Below are 15,806 nucleotides of genomic sequence, written 5' to 3' on the forward strand. Positions count from 1 at the left end.
AGCCCGTTGTTGGGTAGGGACTGTGTTGCCGAACTGTACTTTCCAAGCGCTTAATACAGTGCTCTGCACAAAGTAAGCGCTCAATAAATACGATTGAATGAATGAATGAATTGTATTGTCTCCTTCTTCTAGACCTTGAGCCTGTTGTTGGGTAGGGACTGTGTTGCCGAATTGTACTTTCCAGGTGCTTAGTACAGTGCTCTGCACACAGTAAGCGCTCAATAAATACGAATGAATGAATGAGTGAATTGTATTGTCTCCTTCTTCTAGACCTTGAGTCTGTTGTTGGGTAGGGCCTGTGTTGCCTAATTGTACTTTCCAAGCGCTTAGTACAGTGCTCTGCACACAGTAGGTGCCCAATAAATACGATTGAATGAATGAATGAACTGTATTGTCTCCTTCTAGACCTTGAGCCCGTTGTTGGGTAGGGACTGTGTTGCCGAATTGTACTTCCCAAGCGCTTAGTACAGTGCTCTGCACACAGTAAGCGCTCAATAAATGAATGAATGAATGAATTGTATTGTCTCCTTCTTCTAGCCCTTGAGCCCGTTGTTGGGCAGGGACTGTGTTAACGAATTGAACTTTCCAAGCGCTTAGTACAGTGCTCTGCACACAGTAAGCGCTCAATAAATACTTTTGAATGAATGAATGAATGAATTGTATTGTCTCCTTCTTCTAGCCCTTGAGCCCGTTGTGGGTAGGGACTGTGTTGCCGAACTGGACTTCGCAAGCGCTTAGTACAGTGCCCTGCACACAGTAAGCGCTCAGTAAATACGATTGAACGAATGAATGAACTGTATTGTCTCCTTCTTTCATTCATTCATTCATTCAATCGCATTTATTGAGCGCTTACTACAGTGCTCCGCACACAGTAGGCGCTCAATAAGTGCGACTGACTGACTGAATAAATGAATGAATGAAAAGGGAGGGGGGGGAAGGATGGGCAGTGAGGGCGGCCCCGTACGCACGCACGCTTCAGCACGCACGTACGTAAGCACGCACGCACGCTGACCAATCGCAGCCCGGCCATACAGATAAGGAGGCGGGGGGTGGGCAGGCCCCGCCCTCACGCACGCCTCAGCACGTACGCACCTACGCACGCACGCTGACCAATCCCAGCCCGGCCATACAGATAAAGAGGCGGGGATGGGCAGTGAAGGCGGCCCCGCCCTCACGCACGTACGTGCGCACGCTGACCTCCCTTCCTTCCGGCCCGTCTCCTGCTTTCCATCCGTCAAGGCAGCGCCCCCTCCCGGCCAGGAGGTCGTCAAGCGGGACGCCCCGTCCTTCGCCGCCTGGAGGTACGACCCTCCCCAGGATGGGCAGGGCCCTGACCCAAATGGGGGAAGGGTCCCCCGGGGGGGGGGGGAGGCCGGGGCTCCATTCTGCTGGTTTGAGAACCTCTTACACCTGATCGACGTGGTCGTATTGCCTATATACTTGAATTAAAAATATACGGCCAGCGTGCCCCCACTGACCCAAGTGGGCCGGGTTCGGGTGGGCTGCACGTGGCATATATTAACATATATATTGCTCAAGTATATATGCTCTATACAGTATATATCTATAGAAACATAAAACACAGGTATTTCTACGTCAGGCGGTCCAGGCTGCGGCCAGCGCGACGCCACAGCCTTAGCCTTCGAGGGGCTCAAGCACGCACACGCGCTCTCTCGCACCTGCACAGGGGGAGGGGTCTGGGGAAACGCCAGGAATTCGTTGCTTCTTTCCTTCTTCCCAAAGAAAGGGCAGGGAATTGGGTCGGAGGGATTCGGGGTGAGGGGTCTCGGGCACGTGTAGGGGGCCCAAAGATCCGGGTGGGATGGGGCGGGAGGCTGCCCCGGCCTCCACGTGCCAAGGGGGTGAGTGTGAGCGTGTGGGCCTCAAGTCCCCCCCGGTGCTGCGGCCTTGGAGACCTGGCCCCCCGCCCCTTCAAGGAACGAAGAAGCAACTTACAGTTTTGGTTCTCTCTGAATTTTGTGCAAATTCACGAAGGTTCGAAGGACGGAGGACCCCGCCACCGCCTGCCCCGTACCCATCTGGGCAGGAACAGCCGGGGGCGTCGAGGTTCCGGCCGGTCCCGTGGGAGTTGCAAGGAGTGTCCAGGGGCTCGGAAGGAATGGCCGTCCGGCCGTCCCAGCACGAGGCCCCGGGGAGACCCCCGCCCGATTTCGAGTCCCTGTCCGTCAGGCGCCCCCTCCTTGCCCCGACCTGGCAGCGGGGCCTAGAAACCCCTCGGCGGTGGGCATCCGTCCTAGGGCCTAGGACTGGGGGTGGGTGGGAAGGGGCCGTCATGCAGCCCCTCCCCAGAGTGAGGAGTGTGGGCTGAGGTTGGGGAGGGTCCCCCCGGGCGACCGGAGGGGCTCTGGGGTAGGGTCTCCGCGGAGGGTGTAGTGTTGAGGGCGAGCCCCCCGCTTTCTCGGGGAGGGTCCCTCCGGGAGACCGGAGGGGCTCTGGGGTGGGGTCTCCGCAGAGAGTAGTGTTGAACGTGAGTCCCCCCTCCCAGGCCCTGCCACGGCACCGGGTCAGCCGGGGTCAGCCGGCCAGTGGCGGGGTCGCTGGCCACGGGGCCGGGAGAAGCCCCCTGCCCCTCAGCTGCTCTGGCCGCGCTCCTGCTCCGCTGCGAGAGAGGGGAGGTGGGGAGGGGGAGCACTGGAGGAGGAGGAGGAGGAAGAGGAGGAGGAGGAGAAGGTGAGGGCTCAGGCCCGTCTAACGCTGCTGCTCGGCCTGACTGACTTGGAGGGCGTTAATGACGCTGTTAATGTTCTCTTCGGGAACCTGTGCGGGCAGAACGGGGGAGAGGAGGTTGGACTGTCTCTATGTGTTGCCAATTTGTACTTCCCAAGCGCTTAGTACAGTGCTCTGCACATAGTAAGCGCTCAATAAATATGATTGATTGATTGATTTCCAGCCTTCCACCTGCCTCTCCCGAGCCCCTCTTCCAAACCTCACCTGCTCCCTGGGGCCTGTGGAGGCATTCACCCTGTCCAGTCCCTGCTTCTGGGCATGTGGGCTTTGACCTTCCATAGTCTGATCCTTCCTTTCCTCCCACCTTGTCTCCCTGCTCCCCTGCACCACCGCCTGACCCTGGGCTTTGCATCTCCAGGAAATGTTTCCTTAGGTTAGGGCAGAGTGGTCCAGTGGTGAGACCCCCAAGCCTGGGGTCCAGAGACCCTGGTTCTGCTGTGTGTGGCCTTGGACAAGGGCCTGACCTCTCTGGGCCTCCGTTTCCCCATCTGTAAAATGGGGGTGAGGCAGTGTGGCTTAGTGGACAGAGCTCGGGCCTGCGAGTCGGGAGGATCTGGGTTCTAATCCTGAATCCGCCACATGTCTGCTCGGTGATCTTGGGCAAGTCACTTCACTTCTCTGGGCCTTGGTTCCCTCCTCTGTAAAATGAAGATTAAGTCCGCCCCACGTGGGACAGGGACTGTGTCCAACCTGATTCACTTGTAACTACCCCAGCTCTTAGAATGGTGCTCGGCACACAGTCAGCGCTTAACAAGTACTACAATAATAATAATAGTTATTATAATTATCTGGGAGTCGGGAGACCTGGGGTGTAGTCCCGGATCTGCCTCTGGTCTACCGTGTGAGCTCGAGCAGCTTTGGGCCTCAATTCTCTCATTTTTAAAATGGGGATTAGATCCCCGGCCTCCCTCCATCAGACCGAGAGCCCTTGGGGGAGGGGGTGCAGTCAGGGACCGGATCCCATCTGATCATCGTGCGTCCACACCAGTGCTCAGCACAGTACTGAGGGCAGAGAAAGCACTGAATGAATCCCACATTAAATGAATTTAAAGATCCCCCCTGCCATAAAAAATCTGTCCTGCTGGATTGTAACCCGTTTCCTCTTCTGTGGACCCAGAGTCCAGCTGGGCCGTGTCCCCCCGCCCCGAGCCCCTTCCTGTCATCTGTCTCTGACCCTCTCCAACCCGTCCACCTTCTGTGTAAGGCTGCTGGGGCTGGGACTCCAATTCAAGCCCGGCCGGGGCAGGGTGGAAATATTATTATTAATTAACAAACGGTCATAATGGTATTTGGTGAGCGCTCACTCCGTGCCAGGCACTGTTCTAAAGGCAGGGGTAGATCGTCAAGTCGGATACAGTCCCTGTATCCCATACGGGGAGGGAGAACAGGGAAGTGACTCCCCCGAACTGCGGCCAGCACCCCACATGCTCGGTTTGTGGCCCACTCTGACCCGCCGGCTCGGCTCTGGGACTTGGGTGGCCCCTGGGGCAGCTCCTGCCACTCCATCCAGGTAGTATTGATCCCCCACTGTGTCCACATCAGAGAAGGGCATCCCATAGAGCCCTCCATCCGCACCGCCGAGAGGGACATCAAGGACACCCCGGGCCTCGTCCTCCCGCCCCCTCTTCCCTTGAAGCCTGCCCCCCGCCCGCCCCTGTCCCGTGGGGTCTCACCAGTGCATGATCGAACTTGAAGGTGCTGATGTAATATGCTGGGATGTCCGCGGCTGCCAGGGGCTCAGAAATCTGGGCCACGATGCCGCATTCATCTGGGGGAGCGGCGGGGGGCACCGGGAGACGGTGGATTGAGGAGGCGGCGGTGAGGGGGCATCAGGCCTCAAACCAGAAGGGTCCACTGCCCGCCCACCGCCACAGACGGCCCCCAGCGCCCGTGCCCGTGACTCGCCGTGGGGGGAAGGGGCTCTGGCTGCGGGTGATGGTCGGAGCCGCTGTGGGGGCCGAAGTCCGAGCCCTCCCCCCACTCCGCCCCCCTCCTCCGGGAGCGCCCGGGTCTCACCGAAGCCAAGCGGCTGCCCGCCGATCCGGACCATCTTCCAGAGCTCACCCGACGCGCTCGTGAACAGCAGGTTGCTGGGGAACCTCGAGGGCGCAGAGGACGGGGCCGGGCGTCAGGCCCTGCCGGCCGGCCGGCCGACCTCGCCCGGCGGACCTGGCAGACCTCGCTGGCCACCCCCGCCAACCCTGTGGTCCCTTCTCAAAGCGGGGGCCGCCGGGCCAGTCAGTCGCCCACGGGAGAGGAACGTGGCCCCAAATGACCCAAAGCCCCGGCCTCGCTTGCCGGCCCATGGCCGGGGTGATGCGGGGGGTGGGCGCCAAACCTCAGCTGCCCTCAGGCTGCCCGCCTCAAGTGGCTCATTCTGTGCTTCTGGGCAGCCTACGCCACTCCCTTTATAGTTCTCTGCAGTTCGAACAACTCACTTTATTCATCTGGGCAGTCTAATCAGCTCGATGCTCCTCTGCAGTCCAAACAACTCACTCGATGCTTCCTTGCAGTCTAGGCAACCCACTCTGTGCTTCTTTGTCGTCTAAGCGACCCACTTGATGCTTCCGTGCTGTCTAGACAACTCACTTGATGCACCTGCAGCCTAAACTTCTCCGTTTTTAGTTCTCGGCTGTTTAAACAACTCGCTCGGCACTAACCTGCGGCTTAAATCACTTTCTAGCTCGCTGCGTTCCCCTCGAAGGCTTCGGCTCTTTAAATAACCCATTTTAGAGTTAGCGGGTACGCCGAGTTCCAGGGCGAGCCCCGTCCAGCCTGAAACTCCCTCCCCTCTGCATTCAGTGGCCGGTGGCGGCTCTTCCCATCTTCAAAGCCTCCTGAGGTCACCACCTCTCCACCGGGAAGCCTTCCTGAATTGGCCTTTCCCGGTTCTTCCTCCCCTTCCCCAGTTCTCACCTCTGCATGAGGCTCTTCACCCCCTTCCCAGCAGGTTGGCTCAACATCCCCCTAGAGACACATCCCCCTTTCAAGTCTCTTCTTCTACCTCTGATGGATTTCGGTGTCCATCTTCCCTGCTAGACTAGAAGCTCCTGGAGAGCAGGGCTCGTGTCAGCCTCCAAAGAGCTCAGGGAGGGCGGGGATGTTTGTCCATAGCTTCACGTCCCCTCTAGACTGTAAGTTTTACAGAGTTTTACAGCCCCCTCTAGACTGTAAACTCGCTGTGGGCAGGGGAATGTGTCCGTTTATTGTTATGTTGTACTCTCCCAAGCGCTTAGCGCAGTGCTTTGCACACGGTAAGCGCTCAATAAATACCTAGACTAGAAGCTCCTGGAGAGCAGGGCTCGTGTCAGCCTCCAAAGAGCTCAGGGAGGGCGGGGATGTTTGTACATAGCTTCACGTCCCCTCTAGACTGTAAACTCGTTGTGGGCAGGGGAATGTCTCTGTTTATTGGTATGTTGTACTCTCCCAAGCGCTTAGCACAGTGCTTTGCACACGGTAAGCGCTCAATAAATACCTAGACTAGAAGCTCCTGGAGAGCAGGGCTCGTGTCAGCCTCCAAAGAGCTCAGGGAAGGCGGGGATGTTTGTACATAGCTTTACGTCCCCTCTAGACTGTAAACTCGTTGTGGGCAGGGGAATGTGTCCGTTTATTGTTATGTTGTACTCTCCCAAGCACTTAGCACAGTGCTTTGCACACGGTAAGCGCTCAATAAATACCTAGACTAGAAGCTCCTGGAGAGCAGGGCTCGTGTCAGCCTCCAAAGAGCTCAGGGAGGGCGGGGATGTTTGTACATAGCTTTACGTCCCCTCTAGACTGTAAACTCGCTGTGGGCAGGGGAATGTGTCCGTTTATTGTTATGTTGTACTCTCCCAAGCGCTTAGCGCAGTGCTTTGCACACGGTGAGCGCTCAATAAATACCACTGACTGACTGACGTCTGTCTCCCTCGTTCTAGTGGAATCTCCTTTTGGGTAGGGAACTTGTCACTCTCCTTATTCTGTTCTTCTTCAGCCCTTGGCAAAGTGGGTACTCAATAAATACCACCACCGCTACTACTACTACCACCACCACCACTGCTCTGTGCACAGTATTTATGGTATTTGTTAAGTACCCAGGTCTTTTGTTGTTGTTTCCTGGCATTTGTTAGGCCCTTACAATGTGCCAGGCACTGTGCTATGCCCTGGGGTAGCTACCCCAAGAGAAGCAGCGTGGATCAGTGGAAAAGAGCCCAGGCTTTGGAGTCAGAGGTCATGGGTTCAAATCCCGGCTCCGCCAACTGTCAGCTGTGTGACTGTGGGCAAGTCACTTCACTTCTCTGTGCCTCAGTTCCCTCATCTGTAAAATGGGGATTAAGACTGTGAGCCCCCCCATGGGACAACCTGATCACCTTGTCACCTCCCCTGTGCTTAGAACAGTGCTTTGCACATAGTAAGCGCTTAACAAATACCAACATTATTATTATTATTATTATTTGAGGCCCTTGGCCCTGCATCCCCATCGTCGTGGCCTGTGGGCCCCCCGTGGGGCAACCGGATCACCTTGTCACCTCCCCAGCGCTTAGAACAGTGCTTTGCACACAGTAAGCGCTTAATAAATACCATCATTATTATTACAAGCGAGTGAGGTAGGAAACAGTCCCTGTCGCACATGGGGCTCACAGTCTTAATCCCCATTTTACAAATGAGGGAACCGAGGCCCGGGGAAGTGAAGTGACTTGCTCAAGGTCGCAGGAAACCAGTGGCAGAGCTGGGAGTGGAGGACCCAGGTCATCATCAGTCGTATTTATTGAGCGCTTACTGTGTGCAGAGCACTGGACTAAGCGCTTGGGAAGTACAAGTTGGTAACATATAGAGAGACGGTCCCTACCCAGCAGTGGGCTCAGGCCCTTGTTGTGTCCAGTAGGCCACACTGCTTCTCCCGCAGTGGGCCCAGGCTGTGATATTGACCCCCCATCGCCCCTCTGGGAGGAGGAGTAAGCTCCCGGTTGGGGAGGGGTCCCGGCCCCCCGCGCCCCCTTCGAGCACCGTCCCCGGATGGCGGGGGAATCGGGGGACCCGTCTCCCCAGTTTGGATGGCTCCCAGAAGCTGCCCCTCCACCCCCGATTTAACCTGATTTAGGACAGATGAGCTCTATGTGGGATCATACTTTTAGACTGTGAGCCCACTGTCGGGTAGGGGCCGTCTCTATATGTTGCCAACTTGGACTTCCCAAGCGCTTAGTACAGTGCTCTGCTCACAGTAAGTGCTCAATAAATACGGTTGATTGATTGATAATAACGGTTGCTTACTAGGTGCAAAGCGCCGGGGAAGTTGCAAGGTGGTCAGGTTGTCCCACGGGGGGCTCACAGTCTTCATCCCCATTTTACGGACGAGGGAACTGAGGCCCAGATAAGTTACCCAAAGTCACCCGGCTGACCTAGTGGATAGGGCACCGGCCTGGAGTCAGAAGGCCATGGGTTCTAATCCTGGCTCCGCCACCTGTCTGCTGTGTGATCTTGGGCAAGTCAACTTTTTCCAGCGCTTAGAATGGCGCTTTGCACATAGCAAGCGCTTAATAAATGCCATTATTATCATTAAATTGGCGGAGCCGGGATTTGAGCCCCTGACCTCTGTCCCCCTTCTAGACTGGGAGCCCGCTGTTGGGTGGGGACCGTCTCTATACGTTGCCGACTTGGACTTCCCAAGCGCTTAGTACAGTGCTCTGCACACAGTAAGCGCTCAGTAAATACGACTGAATGAATGAGGAGAGGCGTGAATGGGCGGTCATTCCCAATTGGTGGGACCCTTCCCACGCCGGGAGGAAGGGCAAGGCAGGAACCTCTCCGAGCCCCATTTCCTTCTGGGGGCCGAGATGCCCGGCCCCAGGGGAGTGGCGGGGGGCCGTGCCCGGGGGTGGTTGTGGCACTCACCGCTGCTGGGTCTGCACGTCCATGACCAGGGAGATGTAGCCCTCGATGAGGGAGAAGGAGAAGAAGCGGATGTGGCCGCACTCCTCGTTGCCGCCCACCGGGTCCTTCACTCTGCGGCCGTGGGGGAGCGGGGGCGGGGGTCAGGCCGGGCAAGGGGGGGCATCCTGGGCAACGGTGCCCCCGACCTCCCCTGGGCGTGGGCCGAGCCCACGGAGGGTGGAGGTTGCGGGCTGGGGACGCGGGGTGAGGGCACAGGGAGGAGGAGGAGGAGACTCGGTCCCTGCCGCACTGATGGGGGGGACTGGCGGGACAAGTTCTCAACAGTGCTTTGCACACAGTAAGCGCTTAATAAATGCCATCCTTATTATGATTAAAACAGTGCTCTGCACACAGTTAATCCTATTTATTGAGGGCTTACTGTGTGCAAAGCACCGCAGTTAAGTGCTCAATAAATGCCATCCTTATTATGATTAAAACAGTGCTCTGCACACAGTTAATCATATTTATTGAGGGCTTACTGTGTGCAAAGCACCGCAGTTAAGTGCTCAATAAATGCCATCCTTATTATGATTAAAACAGGGCTCTGCACACAGTTAATCATATTTATTGAGGGCTTACTGTGTGCAAAGCACCACAGTTAAGTGCTCAATAAATGCCATCCTTATTATGATTAAAACAGGGCTCTGCACACAGTTAATCATATTTACTGAGGGCTTACTGTGTGCAAAGCACTGCAGTTAAGCGCTCAATAAATGCCATCCGTATTATGATTAAAACAGTGCTCTGCACACAGTTAATCAATCATATTTACTGAGGGCTTACTGTGTGCAAAGCACTGCAGTTAAGTGCTCAATAAATGCCATCCTTATTATGATTAAAACAGTGCTCTGCACACAGTTAATCAATCCTATTTACTGAGGGCTTACTGTGTGCAAAGCACTGCAGTTAAGTGCTCAATAAATGCCATCCTTATTATGATTAAAACAGGGCTCTGCACACAGTTAATCAATCCTATTTACTGAGGGCTTACTGTGTGCAAAGCGCTGCAGTTAAGTGCTCAATAAATGCCATCCTTATTGTGATTAAAACAGTGCTCTGCACACAGTTAATCCTATTTATTGAGGGCTTACTGTGTGCAAAGCACTGCAGTTAAGCGCTCAATAAATGCCATCCTTATTATGATTAAAACAGTGCTCTGCACACAGTTAATCAATCCTATTTATCGAGGGCTTACTGTGTGCAAAGCACTGCAGTTAAGTGCTCAATAAATGCCATCCTTATTATGATTAAAACAGGGCTCTGCACACAGTTAAGCAATCCTATTTACTGACGGCTTACGTGTGCAAAGCACGGCAGTTAAGTGCTCAATAAATGCCATCCTTGTTATGATTAAAACAGTGCTCTGCACACAGTTAATCATATTTATTGAGTGCAAAGCACTGCAGTTAAGTGCTCAATAAATGCCATCCTTATTCTGATTAAAACAGGGCTCTGCACACAGTTAATCAATCCTATTTATTGAGGGCTTACTGTGTGCAAAGCACTGCAGTTAAGTGCTCAATAAATGCCATCCTTATTATGATTAAAACAGTGCTCTGCACACAGTTAATCATATTTATTGAGGGCTTAGCGTGTGCAAAGCACTGCAGTTAAGTGCTCAATAAATACCACAGATTGATTCACACACGCAGTACAGTGTACCGAGTCCCCCCCGAGTCTTTCCCCACGGAGGCTGGGATCTGGGGGAGTCCTGAGAAATACCCACCGCCCCCCTCCAAACAGAAGGAGACCCCCCCCCCACCCCGGGCCGCGGGCCGAGCCGGGCCACGCACCCATTGGAGTAAAACATGACGTCCATGAGCAGGGTGGCCACGGAGGGCAGGGTGTCGGGGTCCAGGCTGGTCACGCAGAACATATTGCTGGGGCTGGACAGCGGGTGGATGACCGGTCTCTGAACTGAAAAGGGCACAGCCATGGAGTCTGAGAGACGGGGGCCCCCCCCCGGGGCCCCCCGACTCCCGGGCAGCTCGATCCGGGGCCGGCGCTGGATACCGCCCCCGCCTTGGGCCCCCCAGCATCCCCCCAGTGCTTTGCACATAGTAAGCGCTTAACGAATACCATCATTATCCGCCATCATCCACCATTTCCCCTACCTCGAAATGATTTCAACGTGTGTCATCGTCATCATCAATCGTATTTATTGAGCGCTTACTGGGTGCGGAGCACTGTACTAAGCGCTTGGGAAGTCCAAGTTGGCAACATATAGAGACAGTCCCGACCCAACAGTGGGCTCTAGACTGTAAGCTCCCTGTGGGCGGGAAACGTGTCTTCCAACACTCCTGTATTGGACTCTCCCGAGCGCTTGGTACAGTGCCCTGCACACCGTAAGCGCTCCGTAGATAGGACTGATTGATCGATGGGTGGGCGGTCAGGGGCCAAACAGGGAAAGCCCATCCCCAGGGAGTGGGGCTGCCCGGTGGGCACTTACCCAGCTTGGGCTTGGCGAAGCCGTTGGTGATGGTGCCCAGGAGGTCGGCCGCCACCGTCTCGCCATTGACCACTCGCAGGATGGTGAACTCGGACGCCAGCGTGTGTGTCACGAAGGGCAGCTCCCGCTCGCGGACCTGAGGTTGGCAGGGGGAGTGGGGTGGGAGCCCACCCCCGTGGACCGCCTGGCACCCATCCTGAAGACTACCCCCGGCGGGATGGACATGGGGAGAAGCAGTGGTGGGGGGGACACAGGTGGAGCCGCCGAGAAACTGAGGCAGAGTCACCGGTGGGGCCTGGACGTGGCGAGCCAAACGCCAGTGGGGCGTCGGGGGCATCGGGTTGTAAGCGTGGCACAAATTAAGACCGGGCACAAGCTACCGGCAAGCCGCCAGTCCTAAGGACACGGGGCGGCCTTCTTCTTCTCTTCAATTGTATTTATTGAGCGCTTACTGTGTGCAGAGCACTGTACTAAGCACTTGGCCTCTCTGTGGGGTAGGTGCTAGAGAAATACGATGCTACGCAGGGGGATTACTAAAGGCAGAGAGCCGGGCCATAAAGAATGTTATTTAGATTCGTGTCTGTTTTATTTATATTCACATCTGCCTCCCCTCTAGAACATCATCATCATCATCATCATCATCAATCGTATTTATTGAGCGCTCACTATGTGCAGAGTACTGTACTAAGCGCTTGGGAAGTACAAATTGGCAACATATAGAGACGGTCCCTACCCAACAGTGGGCTCACAGTCTAAAAGGGGGAGAGAACATAAGCTCAGGGTGGGCAGGGAACGCGTCTACCAACTCTGTTGTCCTCTCCCAAGCGCTTAGTACAGTACCCTGCACATCCACTGTTGCGTAGGGACTGTCTCTATATGTTGCCAATTTGTACTTCCCAAGCGCTTAGTACAGTGCTCTGCACACAGTAAGCGCTCAATAAATACGATTGATGATTGTATCTTTTAATTTTATTTTTATGGTATTTGTTAAGTGCTTACTATATGTCAAATTCTGTTCTAAGCACTGAGATAGATACAGTGCTCCCCCTCCCCATCCCCCCCGCCTTACCTCCTTCCCCTCCCCACAGCACCTGTATATATGTATATACGTTTGTATGTATTTATTACTCTATTTTATTTGTACATATTTAGTCTATTTATTTTATCTTGTCAATATGTTCTATTTTGTTCTCTGTCTCCCCCTTCTAGACTGTGAGCCCACTGTTGGGTAGGGACCGTCTCTATATGTTGCCAACTTGGACTTCCCAAGCGCTTAGTACAGTGCTCTGCACATTGTATTTTTTAATTTTATTTTTATGGCATTTGTTAAGCGCTTACTATATGTCAAATTCTGTTCTAAGCACTGAGATAGATACAGTGCTCCCCCTCCCCATCCCCCCGGCCTTACCTCCTTCCCCTCCCCACAACACCTGTATATATGTACATGTGTTTGTACGTATTTATTACTCTATTTTATTTGTACATATTTAGTCTATTTTATTTTGTTAATATGTTTTGTTTCGTTCTCTGTCTCCCCCTTCTAGACTGTGAGCCCACTGTTGGGTAGGGACCGTCTCTATATGTTGCCAACTTGGACTTCCCAAGCGCTTAGTCCAGTGCTCTGCACACAGTAAGCGCTCAATAAATACGACTGAATGAATGAATGAATGAAAGTTCATTCAAATGATTCAATGTGATCAAATTAATTTGATCACAGTCCCTGTCCCCCATGGGGCTCACAGTCTAAATTGGAGGGAGAACGGGGTTTTAATCCCCCGTTTTACAGCTGAGGAACCTCAGGCCCTGAGAAGTGAAGTGATTTGGCCAAGGTCACACAGCAAGCGAGCAGCACAGCAGGGACTAGAACTCAGGTCCTCTGACTTCCAAGCCCGTGCTCTATCCATTAGGCCACACGACTTCTCAAGAGCAAGCGTTCCTTAACTACCACTGACGGATGGGTTGATCGGAGGGAGAGCCGTTGGGGGTTGCAGACGGGGTGTGCGCACTAGTTGGGGCATGGACGAGAGGTGGCACGCTCGCTGTAGGGGACAAGCAGTCTGGCCTAGTGGATAATAGTAATATAATAATAATGGCATTTATAAAGCGCTTACTATGTGCAGAGCACTGTTCTAAGCGCTGGGACGGTTACAAGGTGAACAGGTTGTCCCCCCGGGGGGCTCACAGTCTTCACCCCCATTTTACAGATGCGCGAACTGAGGCCCAGAGGAGTGAAGCGACTTGCCCAAAGTCACACGGCTGACAAGTGGCGGAGCCGGGATTTGAACCCACGGCCTCTGACTCCAAAGCCCGGGCTCCTTCCACTGAGCCGTGCTGCTTCCACAAGAGCCCTATATATGTTTGTACATATTTATTACTCTATTTATTTATCTTGTACATATCTATTCTATTTATTTTATTTTGTTAGTATGTTTGGTTTTGTTCTCTGTCTCCCCCTTTTAGACTGTGAGCCCACTGTTGGGTAGGGACTGTCTCTGTGTGTTGCCAACTTGGACTTCCCAAGCGCTTAGTACAGTGCTCTGCACACAGTAAGCGCTCAATAAATACAATTGATTGATTGAGCCCAGGCCTGAGAGGCAGATCACGGGTTCTAATCCCAGCTCCGCCCCTTGTCTGCTGGGTGACCTTGGGCAAGTCGCTTCACTTCTCTGGGCCTCAGTGACCTCATCTGGAAAACGGGGGTCGAGACCGTGAGCCCCACGTGGGACAATCAATCAATCAATCAATCATATTTATTGAGCGCTTACTGTGTGCAGAGCACTGTACCAAGCGCTTGGAAAGTCCATGTTGGCAACATATAGAGACAGTCCCTACCCAACAGTGGGCTCACAGTCTAAAAAGGGGAGACGGACAACAAAACCAAACATACTAACAAAATAAAATAAATAGAATAGATATGTACAAGTAAGATAAATAAATAAATAGAGTAACAAATATGTACAAACATATATACATATATACGGGTGCTGTGGGGAAGGGAAGGAGGTAAGGTGGGGGGGATGGAGAGGGGAACGACGGGGAGAGGAAGGATGGGGCTCAGTCTGGGAAGGGACAGGGAGTGTGTCCAACCCAATTTGCTGGTATCCACCCCAGCGCTTAGTACAGTGCCTTGCACATAGCGCTTAACAAATACCGTAATCATTATTATTATCATTACTATTAGGATGTGTGGTGGAGACAGGTGGAGTACATACGATGGGAAGGATGGGCTTTAGGCAGAAGGGAGATCATCATCATCATCAATCGTATTTATTGAGCGCTTACTATGTGCAAAGCACTGTACTAAGCGCTTGGGAAGTCCAAGTTGGCAACATATAGAGACAGTCCCTACCCAACAGTGGGCTCACAGTCTAAAAGGGGGAGACAGAGAACGAAACCAAACATACTAACAAAATAAAATAAATAGAATAGATATGTACAAGTAGAATAAATAGAGTAATAAATATGTACAAACATATATCCAGGTGCTGTGGGGAAGGGAAGGAGGTAAAATGGGGGGGATGAAGAGGGGGACGAGGGGGAGAGGAAGGAAGGGGCTCAGTCTGGGAAGGCCTCCTGGAGGAGGTGAGCTCTCAGCAGGGCCTTGAAGGGAGGAAGAGAGAGCTAGCTTGGCAGATGGGTAGAGGGAGGACATTCCAGGCCTGGGGGATGACGTGGGCCGGGGTCGATGGCGGGACAGGTGAGAACGAGATACGGTGAGGAGATTAGCGGCTGGAGAAGGACAGAAGGGAGGTGAGGTAGGAGGGGGTGAGGGGATGGACAGCCTTGAAGCCCAGGATGTGTGGTGGAGACAGGTGGAGTACATACGATGGGAAGGATGGGCTTTATGCAGAAGGGAGATGCTCCCAATCTCCTCAGGCAGGCCAAACCAAATTATCGCCCCTTCCCCAAGCCCCCGGCCCCCTCGTCCTACCAGGATGAAGTCCGTCTGGTAGGTGGACAGCATGAAGACCGAGATGTTCTGGTCGGCCAGCGGGGCGATGACCGACTTGGCGATCTTGGTCACGCCGATGGGCTGGGAGCCGGAGAAGCCTCCGCCGCCGCCGGACACCACGTTGAGGGCCAGCCAGGTGGCCTCCGCCACGCTCAGGTGTTCCGACGCCGGGAGCTCTGCCGGTACCGGGGGAGAGGACGGGGGGTCAGCTGGCCACCCTCCCGCCCCCGGCCCCCGGCCCCCGGCCCCGGCCTCACCCCCATCCTCACCCAGAAAGCCCTCTTCATCCACGATGACGGTGTAATCCTCCGGGGTTTCCGTCAGGCTGAAGAATTTGCATCTGGGGGGAGAACAGGGGAGGCCACCTGGTTAGCAACGTGGCTCAGTGGAAAGAGCCCGGGCTTTGGAGTCAGGGGAGGTTACAAGGTGATCAGGTTATAATAATAATAATAATAATAATAATAATAATAATAATAATAATGATGGCATTTGTTAAGCGCTTACTATGTGCAAAGCACTGTTCTACTGATACAAGGTGATCAGGTTGTTGTCCCACGTGGGGCTCACAGTCTTAACCCCCATTTTACAGATGAAGGAACTGAGGCCCAGAGAAGCCCAAGGTCACACAGCAGGTAATTGGCGGAGCTGGGATTTGAACCCGTGACCTCTGACTCCAAAGCCCAGGCTCTTTCCACTGAGCCACGTTGCTAACCAGGTGCCTCCCCTGTTCTCCCCCCAGATGCAAATTCT

At 54.0% G+C, this 15,806-nt stretch overlaps 1 protein-coding gene across 1 annotated transcript in view; it reads right to left on the minus strand.

Annotated features, from left to right (window-relative positions):
• Nucleotides 1–900: 900 nt before the first annotated feature.
• The window catches only part of CASTOR2 (cytosolic arginine sensor for mTORC1 subunit 2), a 29,677-nt gene continuing 14,771 nt past the window's right edge, over nucleotides 901–15,806 (minus strand). Inside the window, exons 2-9 of the mRNA XM_038759806.1 lie at nucleotides 15,326–15,396; nucleotides 15,036–15,232; nucleotides 11,105–11,240; nucleotides 10,449–10,572; nucleotides 8,617–8,727; nucleotides 4,765–4,847; nucleotides 4,422–4,516; nucleotides 901–2,778 (exon numbers count right to left, since the gene is read on the minus strand). Of these exons, the coding sequence (XP_038615734.1) occupies nucleotides 2,710–2,778; nucleotides 4,422–4,516; nucleotides 4,765–4,847; nucleotides 8,617–8,727; nucleotides 10,449–10,572; nucleotides 11,105–11,240; nucleotides 15,036–15,232; nucleotides 15,326–15,396 (886 nt within the window). The 3' untranslated portion in view covers nucleotides 901–2,709. The remainder of the gene's footprint in view (nucleotides 2,779–4,421; nucleotides 4,517–4,764; nucleotides 4,848–8,616; nucleotides 8,728–10,448; nucleotides 10,573–11,104; nucleotides 11,241–15,035; nucleotides 15,233–15,325; nucleotides 15,397–15,806) is intronic.

This window comes from Tachyglossus aculeatus, chromosome 17, assembly GCF_015852505.1.
Source record: "Tachyglossus aculeatus isolate mTacAcu1 chromosome 17, mTacAcu1.pri, whole genome shotgun sequence".
NCBI lineage: Eukaryota > Metazoa > Chordata > Mammalia > Monotremata > Tachyglossidae > Tachyglossus > Tachyglossus aculeatus.